This window comes from Bos grunniens, chromosome 10 (assembly GCF_055505025.1).
Source record: "Bos grunniens cultivar Pamir isolate PY7600 chromosome 10, Bosgru_T2T1.0, whole genome shotgun sequence".
NCBI lineage: Eukaryota > Metazoa > Chordata > Mammalia > Artiodactyla > Bovidae > Bos > Bos grunniens.
Window position 1 is genome coordinate 98827023 of NC_141174.1, and position 18162 is coordinate 98845184.

The window sequence follows — 18162 nt, forward strand, 5'->3', positions numbered from 1 at the left end:
GCTAAGACATGAAAACAACCTAAATGTCCACTGACAGATGAATGGACCAAGAAGATGTGATATATATACCTGATGAAATACCACTCAGCCATTAAAAAGAAGGAAATAATGCTGTTTGCAGCAACATGGATGAAACTAGAGATTATCATATTAAGTGAGAAAGAGAAATACCATAGGGTATCACTTATATGTGGAATCTAAAATAAGACACAAATGAACCTATCTATGAAACAGAAGCATGGACATAGAGAACAGGCTTGTGGTGGCCAAGGGGGAAGGGTTTGGAAGAGGGGTGGAGAGGGAGGCTGGGGTTAGAAGACATGAGCTTATAGAGAGTGGATAAACAACAAGGTCCCACTGTACAGCACAGGGAACTATATTCAATATCCTATGATAAACCATAATGGAAAAGAATATTAAAAAAGAATATATATATACACACACACATGTATAACTGAATCACTTTGCTATACAGCAGTAATTAACAACACTGCAAAACAACTATATTTCATTTAAATTAAAAAAGGATGAAAACTGTTGATGTTCTCTTCCAGTAGAAAATTGACTTATATATGCTGCCTTTCTGCTGCTGGGAAATCAAATATTTTACCATGACTTTACACATAGATGGAATGGACTAAGTGCCTTCGTGAGTATTCATAAAAGAGACGGACAGTGAAAAGACACTTACCATAATCCCAGTGAGCAAACAGACTCCCTTCCCACAATATGTGTTAGGCACCATGTCACCATAACCGATGGAGAGAAAAGTTATTGATATCAGCCACATTGCTCCAAGGAAGTTGCTAGTCACATCCTGTTGATCATGGTACCTGAAAAATAGCAAACAAAGCCAGTCCTTTATAATTAGTCTAGAGGAGGGCCGCCAAGGGCAGTTTGACTCAATCCAGTGAATTTACTAAGTAGCTTCTACAAAATGCTCTATTTGGAGGTTTTCACAGCTCACTATTATAAGTAAAATTGGGGTTCTACCTAAGCAATATGAAAGACATCAGGATTTCTTCAACTTTAAAAATAATTTGAAAGGGAAGCTGTAAAATATGAAAATAGCTTTTATCACTGGTGTTAGTTGACTAATGCACATTTATCTCTGAGTCCTGTTCTTTGCTCACAAAAATGCCCTCCTTCCTTGATGTTCACTGATGTGCCCAATGTGTAGGACGATGTGCGGGTGCCCAATCTCCTTCCTTGCCTCTGTATCAGGAGAGGCCGTGGTGTCCCCTTTGCTATCTGATTCCCTGGTGGGCCAATGGTGACCCTTCAAAATCAGTTCAGTCAGGAGCCTCTCCTGGGGGCTCGCTCCCACAGGACTAGACTGTAATTGTCCCGTACTGGTCGTCCTCCTTGAAGATGGGAAAAATATCTTTGATTGCACAGTCCACACCCAGAACTAAAGCTTAATGTAAGTCATTGCCTCATGAGTTACACACACAGAGTTTGTATTCAAAAGGAGAGATGTGTAGGTTATCCTGGTTATCCTAGAAGGTGTCAAGTTTTTCTAGCGAGGAGGAAGGTTTTTATATCAGAAAGAGATATCCTTCAATGTTCTTCTTGAATTACCGGTGTTAAACAGTAACCCGGGCCCCTTGTGGGCCACTACCATCCTTCACGCATACAAGCGTGAGGCCATGCCAGTTGTCACCCGGGAGGAACTTGCCCTGGATGTGTGCTCTGCACAGTCGTGGGCAGGGTGGCCCTCACGCAGGGTTGCAGTCATGGGCATTCCGTACTCTTTACTCTACTTGTGTTAAGGACCACCCTTTCTTCCCAGCTCCCAGAGCCCACTAGGAACAGCTTCCCCTTCCTTGTTTCTTGGTCTCTGAAGCATGCTGATAACCCCCAAGCTGGCATTCACTCAGTTCTGCCTTTTAGCTCAACCATCTGTGTCATCAGAGCTGTGGAGACAAGAAGCCTCCCCATGACCTGAGCCCCAGGATTGATACCATACACAACCTACATTGCGCCATTACATCCTCCGAGATTTCTTTTTTCTGTTCTTTATCTCATGCCAAGGCTTCTGCCATAACCCAAAGTGCAGAAAGGTTAGAGAGTATAAGCTTTCCCCTGTAGTGCTGTCCCTTTGACAGTGGAGACAGTGGGTCTTATCTCTGTCTTCAGACACAGAATGGCCTATGCTTATCACTTTTACACTCTTTTGTTTGCTTCCAAACAAGAGAGAAGCTAAGAAATGGTATTTCCTGTTACACTGGCTAGGAAAGAGAAAGCCCTGGCTGGAGTGAGTAGAAACCCAGAGCAAGGAGGCATGATGGCATCGCCGTATCTTCTGAAAGAAAAGGGAAGGGCAGGTATGCAGCAGCCAGCCCTGCTGAGCAGCATGCTGCGAGTCTCTGGTGGCAGGAGAACAGCAGCCTCACCGCTCAGCTCCAGGAAACGGCCATCGTGACTCAGAGGCAGAGTCCCCTCTTCCTAAGATGGCTGAGTGGAGAGGCTGTCTCTGCCAAAATGGAGGTCAAGATGTAGTCCTCATATTAGACAGATAGATAGACAGATACACATGCTCAGTCATGCTTGACACTTTGCGACCTTATGGACTGCAGTCCACCAGACTCCTCTGTCCACGGGATTTCTCAGGCAAGAATACTGGAGTGGGTTGCCATTTCCTTTTCTAGCGGATCTTCCCCAACCAGGGATCGGACCCATGTCTCCTGCATCTCCTGCACTGCAGGCAGATTCTTTACCTTTTGAGCCACCAGGAAGCCTTACTCCTCATATTACTCAATCAAAAAAACAAATGAAATAATGCCATTTGCAGTGACCTGGGTGGGCCTAGAGATTGTCAAACTAAGTAAAGTAAGTCTGACAGAGAAAGACAAATATCATATGATATTGCTTATAGGTGGAATCGAAAAAAAAATTGAAACAAATGCACTTATTTACAAAACAGAAACAGACACAAAAAACAAACTCATGGTTATGAAAGAGGAGGGGAGGGGAGGGGTAATTTAGGAGTTTGGGATTAACAGATACATACTACCATAAATAAAACTGATAAATAATAAGGCCTACCATAAATAGCATTGATAAAGAACATACATAGTAGGGAACTATAATAATCTATAACGGGAAAGAATCTGGAAAAAAAACATAGATATGTATAACTGAATCACTTTGGTATACACTTGAAATAATACAACACTGTAAGTCAACTATACTTCAATTTTTTTTTTTTTAAAGATGTATTCCTAACTTTCAAGGAAGATAGATGAGTGCGCTTCCTCTGAGAACCTCTGATAAATAACACGCACATAAAAGCAGAATGATGTGACACGTGTGAGAGCTCAGCTACGCGTGGGCTACCAGGCTCTGTGGGCTGCTTGGGGAGGCTGCGATGCCTGTGTGATGGGGGTGCCATGGGAGAATGTAGTTTCTATTTCAAAAAGGACCCTCAGAAGCACGTTTTGGATTATAATCCACTCACAATATTGAGGCTCTCTATGAACAGTCCTCATCAAGCAATTGCCTGAAACAGAGAATACATTACTTCGGCATGAGTGTGGGCTACACAGGAGAGGGGAGGCAAAAGCTTCACATCCTATTCAATTTTCAGCTGTGACACAAAGTTCCTTCCTAACAAAGCACGATTTACATAAAGATCCAATACGTTTAGGAGCTGATGGCCCTGACTCCTTGATGCAGATGAAATATTTGCTGAGGCCTCACTATGTGTTCAGCACTGAATTTGCATTTTCTCTATTTACAATCTTTGGCTGAGACAGCTATGGTCTTTACCCATTATCAACAAAGTGTTCTCAGTCGCTAGCCACGAAGAAAACGTGACCACGTCTGAGTGATATCCTCAAGTTTTTGCTACATCATGAGTGACTAGCACATACCTGCCTACTTGCCAGGCACATGCTGTTCCTCTGGTAGAGTGACTACAAAGAGGAAGTTTGAGATTTTGTACTGTAAACAAAGGTCTTTAAGGGGCCTTCACTGCTGGGGCGCACAGGTCAGTCTCCTCAGCTTGGGCAAAGGTGTGAAAATCTTTGTCATCTGTTCTTCCTGAAGCGCTTTGATTTGGTTCTCAAAGTATAGAGCACTTAATGACTTTGAAAGTTACAATGAAAGTTAGTTTCCTACATTTAATAAATACACACGTCTAAAATATACACATTTCTCCCATCCTTATTCAATTCTTCACCATCCTCAAGTATTATGCCATTATATCATTTAATTAGTATTAGTTATATGCCGGGCTGCAGCCCATGTGGTCGCGAAGAGTCGGACACGACTGAGCGACTTCACTTTCACTTTTCACTTTCATGCATTGGAGAAGGAAATGGCAACCCACTCTGGTGTTCTTGCCTGGAGAATCCCAGGGACAGGGGAGCCTGGTGGGCTGCCGTCTATGGGGTTGCACAGAGTTGGACACGACTGAAACGACTTAGCAGCAGCAGCAGTTATATGCTATGCAAGTCTATTGGGTCAGACACTGTATTGCTATATGAAGGGTCTAATTAGAAACAGACAACTTTCTAGGAGTTGGCATTTAAATGGCTTGGGGTTCAAGGGTAAATTACCTTTTTTTTTTCTTATTAACTAACTAACATGCCTTAAAGATAACTTAGAATGGAAAAATAATATTTCATACTAATGTTTAAGTGACATTTCAGACATACTTATGACTAGTCAACAAGAGGAAGGTAATTAGGGACCACATTAGCTACTATTAGAACAATCAAAGTTTCTTTCTTGGAAACTCAGAAACAAATATTAAGACTTATCAACAGGATGACATTGCCTAGAACACTTCCAGGTTTTGAATAAATGCAGAGTGACACCATTGTGAATGATTAATATACACAATTTAAATAGTTAAACATTTTCAAAATATTTCCTACAGTTTTTCACTTCAATAACTTACTTAGATAATTCCAACCTTCTCCACAAGGAGAACTATTCTGGGAAAGACCTGAAAAAATAATTCATGGGGCAAATTTCAAATTCTAATCAATATGAATGCTTGTTTAATTAAGACATATTAAAGAAGATTAAAATTAGTGTAAGGAATTTATGATGATCTCAAACTTTTAAAATAAGGGCTCTAGGGTTTAGGGAAAGGACTTCGTGAACTGTTTTACAGAACTGCATGCTGCAAAGACTTAAAGCTTGTGAGATCAGCTTTAAGGTTTTAAAAGAAGAAAATGTTTATTTTCTTAGTTTCCATTCATTTCTTCATTCACTCTTGGCTGTGGATCTATCACTATTTTTGAAATCACAAATATGACAATTTCCATTAGATTTGCTATAGTTCACCAGGGTGATCTTTCCAAGGGCATTACTGAATTTTTCCCTCTGAATGAGATGGTCTCTACCCAGAACTCCTGCCCCGCCCACAGCACCTTTCCATAAGCAACAGGAGCTCTGGCTATAGTAAGGGCGGGCAGTTATGCCATCCCCTCCCCAGCTCTTTCTCTACAGGTACATTTTCTTCTGCCTAACAAAACCCTCCCCCACCTTCCTAGCCCTGATTTGTACTTTGAGAATCTGGTCATAATTCCTCTATTCCAGGTTCCACATAGTAATTTTAGCATGGTACTCTGGGTTGGACCACAGAGTACCATGTCCGTTCTCTGTATACCAGGAGCCTCTTACAGGTATCTCTCATGCCATTAATGTCAACGTGGCCCAGAAGGCATATAACATATGCTCAGCTTAATAAACAGGCCCCGAGAATCTAAATTATAAAGAATTTGAGGACAAAGATTATGCTTTACTCATTGTTTTATCTTCACTTAAAAGAATATAGCAGGAAATTGGGATTTACTGAATTAACAAATATGACAAATATGAAACATTTTTTCTCAAACTGACTTGTCCTTACCACATGTTAGGCCTTCAGGATCACATATATAGAGATACGAAAAGGGGATAGAAATGAGTCTTTCCCTTTAATCAGTATGAATCGGACTTATCAGTTATGTTCCAAGATCTGTATGCAACTTATAAGTTAGTTTTACGCATGTAAAAAATAATTCAACAATGGAGATGTACAGCTTATAAACTATGTTCATTAACCCTTTTCTATTAAACATACTATTAATACTATGGAATGCAAAAATACCTTAATTGTCAGCTCTGACCTCAAATGTCAGCCTCAGTTAAATGGTGAGAAGTATTACGGAGATTTACATTCATGTGATCAACCTGCCATCAATTCTTTCTCCTGAATCCACCATTCTCTCCTGAAATAACACTAAAATGATAGTAGGGCAATTGAAAAAGATATAAACCCATAAGAACAAAAGGAAGAGAGAAATCAGAGAATACAAATTATCATATTTTTACGCAAACAAAAGTACATGGGGAATTCTGCTTCCAGCTAAGATGGAACAACAAAGGACTGAATTTACACTGCTTCCTAAAACAACTACAAAACCAGAAAAAATATTTGAAACAATAGTTACCACAACATAATCTAGTAACAAAGAACAGTGACTCCTGTGAGGTGGTAAACAACTGAAGTGAGTCGTAAAAGGGCCCCAGCTTCACGCCTCAGGAAAGGCTTCAGAATGTCACTCAGGGATGGAGATCAGCAGAGCCCAGAGGTCTTCCCAAATTGAGGACAGAACTGGGAATACACAGAGACCATGAGTTTACAGGGCCAAGAACTAGAGAGGAAACATTTGCACAGAGACAGATCCAGAGAACTGTAGAGAGGTCTCCTTGATTATTCAGCCAACTACTTACTGATCAGTATGTGCAGATAAAACTGTAAGGTTCAAGAAGTGAAAATACTGTATGTAAGGTGGTACAGTATCACTTGAAGGTAGACTGTAGTAAGCGACAGAATATCAGGTGAAGATAAGACTGTGGTAATTTAGTTATAGTATACCTAAGTGTATAGGTATGCTATAAATCCTAAAAGAATAATCAAAAATAATATATCAAAGAGTAATGAGTTATAACCTAGTAAAAGATATAAGATAGAATGAAAAAAAGATAAGCAATCCAAAATGAGGCAGAAATGGAAAAAAGGAGCAAAGAACAGATGGGACAAATAGAAAACAAGTAGCCAGAGTACATATTTACCCAAGCATATCTGTAACCACATTAAATATAAATGGCCTAAATACTCACAATTTAAAGGCATAGCTTATTATACCATCCATGGAAAGTTTACAACTTGGAGAAACCATGCAATGAGTGGGTAAAGTCCAAAGTTGAAAACAGGAGAAATTATGATGTCTGAGTATATGGAATAATAGATGCCCAGGTGCCTGCCCCGGCATGGTACTGCCAGACAGCTAACAGGAGACAGAGTTTTGTTCTCTGAGGAAAGACTGGAGATTCTGAGCCAGGGCCCAGCTAAGGTTAGGAAAGATGTTTGGATCTGAAAACATGGTAGTTAAATTCAAGTTTTGAAGCTGAACAACATTCCTAACTTCCTTTCTTCACTCCCCGCTTATGACCCTATATTAGAACTCACTAATACAGAGAAAGGATGTTTCTCTCTGGAGAAACAGAACTGTTTCAGTAAAAAGACTTTCATCACAGGAAGGGTTTTCTAATAAAAAATGCAGCTTTTCACTTATATATCCCACAGAGAATTTCACCAGCTCCCTCCTCATGCAAAGCTTCCAATTTCCAGTCTGGAACATGAAAGAATAACAAATGATCAGTACACATTTGAAGTATACTTTCTATAAAAATATACAGCCAAAAAAATGGGAGGGGAAAAGGAAGGAAATAAGGGAAAAGGAAGAAATAAGAAGAATCTAGAGATAACGTAGAGTGACAGGATGTGGGATTCCTGCACTTTCTATGCTACATCATGAAAGAGCTAAAGGAAAATATGCAATCTATAAAAAGAAACAGGATGCTACAAAGGAGTGCAACTAAAGAATAAAAAAAAGAGGAACTTTTAAAAAACCTTAAAGTTATAATAAAAAATAATCATAATACAATTAGAATATAAACTGGTAGAAATCTTCCAGGCAGTAGGACAAAAAGAGAAGGGAAGGGAAAAAAAGAGAACAAAAAAGATGTATTTTCAGAGAACACAGAGGGTCTAATAACTAACTTTTCAGAAGGAGAATAGAGAAGTGGAAGGAAAGATAAGGGAATTTAAAAAAATTTCTTTGATTTTCCAGGAAAACTGGAAGGCAGGCATCTCTAAAGAAAAGGTCTACTTAGTATCTGCACCAGTCAGTCAGTTTAGATCAGTTTAGTTGCTCAGTCATGTCCAACTCTTTGCGACCCCATGAATCGCAGCACACCAGGCCTCCCTGTCCACCACCAACTCCCAGAGTTCACTCAAACTCATGTCCATTGAGTCGGCGATGCCATCCAGCCATCTCATCCTCTGTTGTCCCCTTCTCCTCCTGCCCCCAATCCCTCCCAGCATCAAGGTCTTTTCCAATGAGTCAACTCTTCGCATGAGGTGGCCAAAGTATTGGAGTTTCAGCTTCAGCATCAGTCCTTCCAATGAACACCCAGGACTGATCTTCTTTAGAATGGACTGGTTGGATCTCCTTGCAGTCTAAGGGACTCCTAGAGAATAACAAAAGACTTATGCAGAGAGGGATCATCCTAGATTTTTAATACGAGGAATAGAGAGAACTTTGAAAGTTACAGAGGGGAAAAACAGATCACAGCTAACCTTAAAAATGGTTGCCTCACAAACACCAACATGTGGATCAATGGGACAGCACTGAGAGCCCAAAAATAAACCCACACACCTATGGACAATTAACCTTTAATAGAGGAGGCAAGAATACACAATGGAGAAAAAATAGTCTCTTCAAATCTCTAGACAAGTTGGACAGCCGCATGTAAATCACTGAAGTTAGAACACACCCTCACCCTAGACACAAAAACAAACTCAGAATGACTTAAAGACATGACGCCATTCAACTCCTGGGATAGAACAGAGGCGAAACATTCTCTGACATAAATCATACCCATGTTTTCTTAGGTCAGTCTCCCAAGGCACTAGAAATTAAAATAAATAAATAAGTAAACAAAGGGGACCTAATCAAACTTATAAGCTTCTGTATAACAAGGGAAACCATAAACAAAACAAAAAGACAACTTACAGACTAGGAGAAAGTATGTACAAATGACATGACCAATAAGGGCTTAATTTCCAAAATATACAAACAACTTATATGACTCAAGAGCCCCCCCCCCCAAAAAAAAAATCAAACAACCTAATCCAAAAATGTGCAGAAGACCTAAATAGACATTTCTCCAAAGAAGACATACAGATGGCTAGTAGGCACATGGAAAGATGCTCACCATCACTAACTATTAGAGAAATGCAAATCAAAACTAAAATGATATACCACCTCACACTGGTTATAATGGCCATCATTAAAGTCTACAAATCACAAATGCTGGACAGGCTGTGCAGAAATGGGAACCCTCCTATCATACTGGTGGGAATGTAAATTGGTACACCCATTATGGAAAACAGTATGGAGGTTCTTCAAAAGAAGTAAAAATATAGTTGCCATATAAGCCAGCAATCCAACTCCTGGACATATACCCACACAAAGCTATAATTAAAAAAGGTACATGTACCCTTATGGTCATAGCAGCTTTATTTACAATAGCTAAGACATAGAAACAACCTAAATGTCTTTTGACAGATGAATGGATAAACAAGATGTGGTCCATGTACAGCACAGGGAATGATATTCAACATCCTGTAATAAACCAAAATGGAAAAGAATGTGAAAAAAAAAGGATATGGCAGGGATTCCCTGGTGGCTCAGATGGTAAAGAGTTCAGCTGCAATGCGAGAGACCCAGGTTCGATCCCTGGGTTGGGAAGATCCCCTGGAGAAGGGAATGGCAACCACTCCAGTATTCTTGCCTGGAGAATCACATGGACAGAGGAGCCTCCAAAGTGGAAAATATGAAGTATATAAATATGTATAACTGAGTCACTCTGCTGTACAGCAGAAACACAACAAATAAACTGTATTTCAATAAAATTTAAAAATATATAAATGGTTACCTCTGCTGCTGCTAAGTCGCTTCAGTCGTGTCCAACTCTGTGCGACCCCAGAGACAGCAGCCCACCAGGCTCCCCGTCCCTGGGATTCTCCAGGTAAGAACACTGGAGTGGGTTGCCATTTCCTTCTCCAATGCATGAAAGTGAAAAGTGAAAGTGAAGTCGCTCAGTCGTGTCCGACTCTTATCGACCTCATGGACTGCAGCCTACCAGGCTCCTCCGTCCATGGGATTTTCCAGGCAAGAGTACTGGAGTGGGTTGCCATTGCCTTCTCCCTCTAACATTATTTAATTGTATTAACATGTGTGTGTGGTGGGGGGTGTTGGGGGGAGGGAGGCAGTCTATCTTCCCAGAGGGGAAGGATGGAGAATCTGGGAGAATGAACTAAACAGGAGTGTTTAGTTCATTTAGTTCTCTCTGCTCTGCCTGCCCATGGAGGAGGCATATTTAATTCTCTATGCGATAAGCTTCCTGGGCCAGGGGTGATCCCCTTCAGAATATAGATGTGCACCTATGACTCCATCTAACTCAGTGCTGAGTTGTCGGAACACTGGGCAGCCCACCGGGATATGGGTCAAACCGTGGTGTCCAGATCTACTTCATGCCCACAATGAAGCTAATATTGTGATGCCTGCCAGTTGAAGACTCAGATTTTAAAGGTCCAGACCCTTGACTAAAATCCTTTCTGAGTAAGGGTGCTCTAAAGTGAAAACACTTTAGTTATATGTATAAAACTACTTGACTTACAGAAATCCCCCCAGGTCAGAATTTGAACTGGCCCAATGGATGTGACCTGCTCCTCACCCCTTCCTCATACTCCTACTTTCTTCCCTATCACTGAGTCATGAAAACAGACATGATTTTAGGACCTTGGGGATCCCAGGATAGACCTCCTTCAATACAATAAGTATCCAGAGCCACGCAGTAGATACAGGCCATACAATGTTACCTGTTAAGCCTAACTTTCATCTGGGCATAAGGCAGATTCAATCTTGATTAACTGTGTAGTTCTTTAAAACATCAAAATCAGTTTTCTACTTTGAATTTATTTTGCTCCTAAATGGCACCCTACTCGTGTATTCTTGCCTGGAGAATCCCATGGACAGAGGAGCCTGGTGGGCTATAGTCCATGGGGTCGCGAAGAGTCAGACACGATTGAGCGACCCACACTTTAACCTTGTACATTTGGAATTTTTTCCTCTCTTCTGTTAATTTAGAAAAGTCAAAGAGCTAAACATTTCTCTCTTCGTCTCTCCTTTCCCCTACTCTTCCCCTCCCTTTCCCTTTCCTCTGTGTCTCTGTGTGTCTGTGTCTATGTGTGTGTGTAAGGGAAAGAAAGAAAGAATTTCATTTGCGATACAGACCACAGAAGACTGGTCTGGGTACAGAGTACAGAGCCTCACTGGGTATGTCGGCCTAAGAGCACGAGCTTCCTCTGAGATAAAGGTCAAAGGCCCTGAAGGAAAAGAGGGGCTAATAGAACATCCATCGATTTTCAAATTTGAAGAATTACATTCCTTACATTTCCCTGAAAAGATGATAAAATGTTTTATTGTCTTACTCTCTATTATTCATGTAGGTATTTTCATTTGTTTGAATAAGTGAGTTCAGAAATGACTCATTTGTCAATAAGCTAACAATCTTAGTTCTTATACATATATAACTATTTGACAATTATCTATGTTAAAAACTTACAGGAATACAATATTACCTCAACATGCCCTAAACAGACCTGAAAAGACTTACCAGCATTCAGGCTGTTTTTGATAAAAAGGGCTCATGAAATATGCCCAGCCCTAGGAAAGAACTTCCAGGTTAGAGAGTCATAGAAATTAAGAAATTAAAGGTTCCTAAAAATGAATGTGCAGAAAGACCCCAGGGCACAAGTGTCCATCATGAGAGATTTCCCTGAAGGGAAATACTCAGGCAAGGCTAACCTAGAAGACTTAAGAAGCAGTCAGTTGCTTGCACCTATATGTATTAATATAAGACTTGAATACAGTTCAGGCTTATGAAAGCGTGTAGTTCTGGCAATTTAAATGCCACAGAGCATGATCATACCTAATGTGATTTTCTAAAATGTGAAAAACTTTTGGTCAAATTCCAAATAAAACAAATGACAATTTTCTCTCAATTCACACACTAATAACATTATTTAAAAAATAAGTATATGTTACAAATGAGCACAAAAATTATGTTACATTTTAAATGGATATAGGTCTAATCTAAGAAAATTATAAATAGGCTTTTAGTACGTAGAATGTCCAACAAGTCAGTCTAATGTCAAATGGGATACAGAACAATTTTTTGTTGGGTAGGAATGTCCCATACAAACCCAATACAGAGTATCTGTGGTCCCACTCAGTAACAGAAAAAATAAACCCTTCTCCAAAATGGCCCTGGGGAGCAGAACCACCCGCAGTGAGAACCACTGGTCCAGAGTTCCAGGGAGGTTAGCTGGGTCTCTGCGATAGCCATCAGAAAATCTGGAGCTAGCTTAATTTCCACACATCTGGAGAGCATTGAAACCTGACAACCATGGAATTTGGCACAAATTATACTCTTAAGCCCCAGCTACTTCCCAGGCAATCATAAAAATACCAAGTTCCAGAGCAATGTTATAATCGTGGCTTGCGTTTCCATCAAGGTTCTCTTCCCTTCTTGTTTACAAACTTCCCGACCAACCAGTAGTTCTTTTCATTTTTCTGGGTGACCTCCATTCCTTCTGTGCCTGCGATGTGCCCAGCATCCTCCACACACTGTGAGCTCCTCTAAGGGGTAGGTGGGCACCTGGAGACGGCCATGGAACCACACTTGGTCAGGCCCAAGACTTCTTAGCCCCAGATCAAACCTTTCCTTACCAAAACCACGGAATACAGTTCCTGTCTGACATACCCCAGGCTCTGCTGATGCAGAGAGAGCATGTCTACAAGGGCCTGGGCGGAGGGCTGCAGTTTTAGAAGACCCCGTAGCCCCCGCCCCACCGCAGTTTTCTACCAGGCTGACAGCCCACAGAGACTCACTTCTCTTCTGGGAAGAGCAGCGGGCGGGCAGTCACTAGGTGGCAGTGCCACACCAGTTTATCCCCACGGCTGCCCCCGCTGATCCAACCAGTCCATCCTGAAGGAGAGCAGTCCTGAATATTCCATGGCAGGACTGGTGGTGAAGCTGCAACTCCAGTACTTTGGGCACCTGATGCGAAGAACTGACTCATTGGAAAAGACCCTGATGCTGAGAAAGATTGAAGGTGGAGGAGAAGGGGACGACAGAGGATGAGATGGTTGGATGGCATCACCGACTCTATGGTCACGAGTTTGAGCAAGCTCCGGGAGTTGGTGATGGACAGGGAAGCCTGGCGTGCTGCAGTCCATGGGGTTGCAAAGAGTCGGACACAACTGAGCAACTGAACTGAACTGCCTGGCCCAACCAGTGCAATCAGCTTATGAGGGGACTTCCCTGGGATTGCCTTCAGGCAAAAGCCCCTGTCGTGGGCATCATCCTGGAAGCACAGATTGTTCCGTTTAAGAAATAGCAGCTATAACTGATATACACAAGCTGGGGCCACTCCTATACCAGCAGCCTCAGGTGTGACGGAGCAAGTTAGGGGCGTCATCTGAGGGGGGTGTGTGTGTGGGTGTGTGGGTGTGGGTGAGTGTGGGGGTGTGGGTGGGTGTGAGTGTGTGTGGTGTCGGTGTGGGTGAGTGCGTGGGTGTGTGGGTGTGGGTGGGTGTGAGATGGGTGGGTATGAGTGTGTGTGGGTATGTGTGGGTGTCTGGGTGTGTGTGGGGTGTATGTGGGGTGTGTGTGTCTGTCTGAGTGTGTGTGTGTCTGGGTGTGTCTGGGTGTGTGTGGGGTGTGTGTGTATCTGGGTGTGTGTGTGTGTGTGGTGTGTGTGTCTGGGTGTGTCTGAGTGTGTGTGTATGTGTGTGCCTGGGTACACATTCCATTCTAGATCCAATCTAAGGTAGCTGCATATTTTCACGTTTCACCCCTCTGAGATTCTCCAGATCAAATGCCACACTGTACCTTGTAAATGTGTAAGAAACAAAAATCCCTGTGCATTTTTCTAACCATGTTGGAGCTGAAGCAGCATTTGCAGACACAGATGTCAGGGTCTTGTTGACTCATCCTGAGAGCAAGTCCAGAAAGCGCTGCTCCGTATCCAGAGGTACTGCCCCTGCCCCAGTCCTTTCCTCAGAGCCGTGGTTCTTCACGCCTGAGCCCCCTTCCCACTGTCACGAGAACCTCCTGGATGGCTGCCAGCACTGAGATCACGGAGCGCAAACCCCACACTACTTGATGAGTACATAACGACTGTGCTTCTTTCTACTTGACCAAATCCCTCTCCGTTTGTGTAAAAGCAGACACAGAAAAGTCACTGCTTTTGCAAGTGTGCCTTCTTGCACACAGGCAAGGTGGCAAACAGGGCTTTTCTGAGCACAGGCAGCTTTTAGTTTTGCTCCCTTCTGTTGCCACTGTCATGAGCACAGGGGCTAATATCACTGAGTGGTAAAGGGCAGAAAGAGGACTTGGGGAAGGAAGAAGGGGGAAGCAGCAGTAAGGCAGGCACTATCTTGGCAGAGCCAAAGGAGCTGGGGTGAGAGGAGATCAGTCTGTAAGACAAGGAGAGTAAGAAGAAGAGGGATGCTCAGTAAGAAGTCTGAATGAGACAAAAGAAAAAGAAAACACCTCGCAACCTTTCTATGACACTCTGTTCTCTGACTCCCCAGTCTCCCTCCCTCCCTCCCACACTAGTACTTCCATCCTGGGGTGGGGGAAGCGATGGGAAAGTACATTTCAGCATCCTATCATCTATTACACATTCCTGAGAAATTTCTGATGTCTGTTTAAGGCTCCAATTCGACTGAAAAAGAATATATCCCAGAGACCCCAATCAGCCCAGCTCTAAGTTGCCACATCAACAGTAGACAATTATCATGAATAGATTCTAAAGCTTTAGTTTTCAAAATACAGCAAATGAAAATTCCTACTTAGAACCAATGCTGACAAGCCATTTAGCCTCCAGCACTTCATAGTTCCAAGCTATGTTTCTAGAAAACATTCCTGAATGTCGTTTTATGAGAGAGAGAGAGAGCCGACAAGGAGTGGAGTCAGAAAACCATGCCACCACACCGAGAAGAGAGCAGGGACAGCTCTCAAGAACACTAAGCTCATGGTGACTCCAGCGAGGCTGAGGAGCAGGACTGCACACTTTCTGAGAAGGCCATCGCAAGGCTCGCCAGTTAAATTTTCCCACTTCAATTTTAAAAATTCATCCTCAAAGGCCTGCTAATTGTACTTTGCTTGCTTGAGCATGAGTGGCTTAAATGTAGACTGCAATGCCAAAGCATCATGAACTGAATTAAAACCCAGGTCTAGGCTCCTGGAGGGGGGACTTCTGTGTGGAAAAAGACCATCCTCAAGCCTGACTCACTGTCACCAATGCTGTCAGCCCTCCACTATGTAAAGGTCTCAGAGGTCTGCAATAGAAACACCGTGTCTTTGGACACACTGCTATATTTAAAATGGTAACCAACAGGGACCGACTGTATAGTACATGGAATGCTGCTCAAAGTTATGTGGCAGCCTGGATGGGAGGGGAGTCCTTGGGGTGCGCATATGTGTGTCAGCTATACCCCAATACAAAAGAAAAAGTTAAAAAAAAAGAAACTATATGTCTCCTTAAGCCTAGGAAACATATCTTTATACAAGCGAAATAAAAGAGCAAAGACATGATGAGGAGAGGAGAGTAATGTGGAAAAAAGAGGCTGAAAATGAGAACGTGAGTAAAGAAAGAGTGGAAATTACTGCGAGTGAAACTCTGGAAAATGTGAATAAATGATTGGAGAAAAATCACTGCATGAGCCACAAAACTCGGAAACTTGATTGACTTAAAGCAATTAAAAATCAGGCTCATTTTCTACCATCATGCACAAATATAGCCACAGCCTCTGCTAGTTCCTACTACTGTTTCCAACTACTCCAGAAAAAGAAAAAACAAGAAAAACAGAACCAACTCAGAAGTCTTATATCAACCTTCAGTTTTTAGTATTTTCAGCATTTAAAATGGTAATCAAAACCACTGCTGGCTGAGACGGCTTAGACTCTGCGCTCCCAATACCGGGGGTCCAAGTTCTATCCTTGGACAGGAAACTAGATCCCACATGCTGCAACTAGAGATCCCAGGTGCTGCAACTGAAAGATCCCACACGCTACAACTAGACCTGGCACATACAAATAATCAATAAATATTTTAAAAAATCTGCTGGCTGAATGTGTATTACCTGCAGAAGCAATGTGGGAGAGCGTACACTCAGCAAAGTGGGCGACACACTCGGCTCAACAAACAGATTGGTGCCAGATACGGCACCTCTTCCCCAAAGAAACACAATTTTTGCTTCCCAAATAGGTGAGAGTCACTTTTTTTTTTTTTTAATACAGAGAATTCAAGAATACAAAGGAATACTGCAAATGGAAACCTGGTTGGAAAATGACCTCTGCATTTGGGCTACAAGCAGGTAACCAAAAGCCATCAGGGGTCAGGATTACAACAATCACCTAATTCATGAACTTAAGCTTAGCTGTGTCATGCTTGTCAGTCACCTCTTCATCTCTTCAGTACAAGCACCGGTAATGAAATGATCTCTTTCAACTCTATTCCTCTTAAATCGCACTAACTGAATATGAATCTCCTAAGCCAGCAACATTTCCTTCTGCTAACATGGCACAATGGGGCTTATAGAAGCCAAGTGTGACAGCTGGATATAAAAGCAGAGTTCTCTGTGTGATGAACGTAGATGACGAAGGGCTAGCTATGCAGGTATAAGTCAACAGCTCAACACTGGGTTTCTCCTCCATCCCATGAAACCTGGTTAAAAATCACTTTGTGCATAGCTTGGGAACCATAGAGTGCCCCAGGGGATAAAGTATTTGCATGGGTTCTACATGAGCTGTGAGGCATCTTATAGGAAATAGAAAGCAAAGCTACTGTTTTTCTGTCTAGTCAAAGATATGGTTTTTGCAGTAGTCATGTATGGATGTGAAAGTTGGACTATAAAGAAAGCTGAGTGCCAAAGAACTGATGCTTTTGAACTGTGGTGTTGGAGAAGACTCTTGAGAGTTCCTTGGAGTGCAAGGAGATCCAACCAGTCCATCCTAAAGGAAATCAGTCCTGAATATTCATTGGAAGGACTGATGCTGAAGCTGAAACTCCAATACTTTGGCCACCTGATGCGAAGAGCTGACTCATTTGAAAAGACCCTGATGCTGGGAAAGACTGAAGGTGCGAGGAGAAGGGGATGACAGAGGATGAGATGACTGGATCGCATCACCAACTCAATGGGCATGAGTTTGAATAAGCTCTGGGAGTTGGTGTTGGACAGGGAGGCCTGGCATGCAGCAGTGCATGGGGTTGCAAAAGTTGGACACGACTGAGCGACTGAATTGAACTGAACCTGAAAACATGCAAATTAGAACAGGAAGTATGAACTACATTACAGGACTGCTTAATAGAACTTTATGCAAAAAAGTGTGAAACTGTTTACTAATTGTTGTAATTAGTTGTAATCTTTGTTGTCCTATTCAGTGGCCACTAACTAAAGGTATCCCCCGAACATTTGAAATGTGGCTAGTGCAAATGAGGAACTAAGTTTTTCATTCTCATTTTAAACAATTTAAAATTAAATAGCCATGTGGGTTGTCTGGCTGCCATATTGGACAGTGAGGACAAATGGGCCACATTATGGCAGGAGAACCACAGACTACACCTCATCAGGCTGTATTAACACAGCTGTTTTAATTCAGCCAGGCTTCCCCGATAGCTCAGTTGGTAAATATTCCACCTGCAATGCAGGAGACCCCGGTTCCATTCCTGGGTCGGGAAGATCCCCTGGAGAAGGGATAGGCTACCTACTCCAGTATTCTTGGGCTTCCCTTGTGGCTCAGCTGGTGAAGAAAACCCAGCTGCAATGCGGGAGACCTGGGTTTGACCCCTGGGTTGGGAAGATCCCCTGGAGAAGGGAAAGGCTACCCACTCCAGTATTCTGGCCTAGAGAATTCCATGGACTGTATAGTTCACGGGGTCACAAAGAGTCGGACAGTTTAACTTTTCAGTTCAGCTTCAAAACGTTTACACTAAACTTTCTCCCCATTAAAGTGAAA

The 18162-nt window shown here is 42.3% G+C and overlaps 1 protein-coding gene across 9 annotated transcripts in view; it reads right to left on the reverse strand.

The window, feature by feature from the left end:
- KCNN2 (potassium calcium-activated channel subfamily N member 2) overlaps window positions 1-18162 on the reverse strand; it is a 504825-nt gene that overhangs the window by 42028 nt on the left and 444635 nt on the right. For all 9 annotated transcript variants that reach the window (XM_086323291.1, XM_086323286.1, XM_086323284.1 and 6 more), the window contains one exon: window positions 692-833. In XM_086323291.1, coding sequence (XP_086179417.1) covers window positions 692-833 — 142 coding nt within the window. The remainder of the gene's footprint in view (window positions 1-691; window positions 834-18162) is intronic.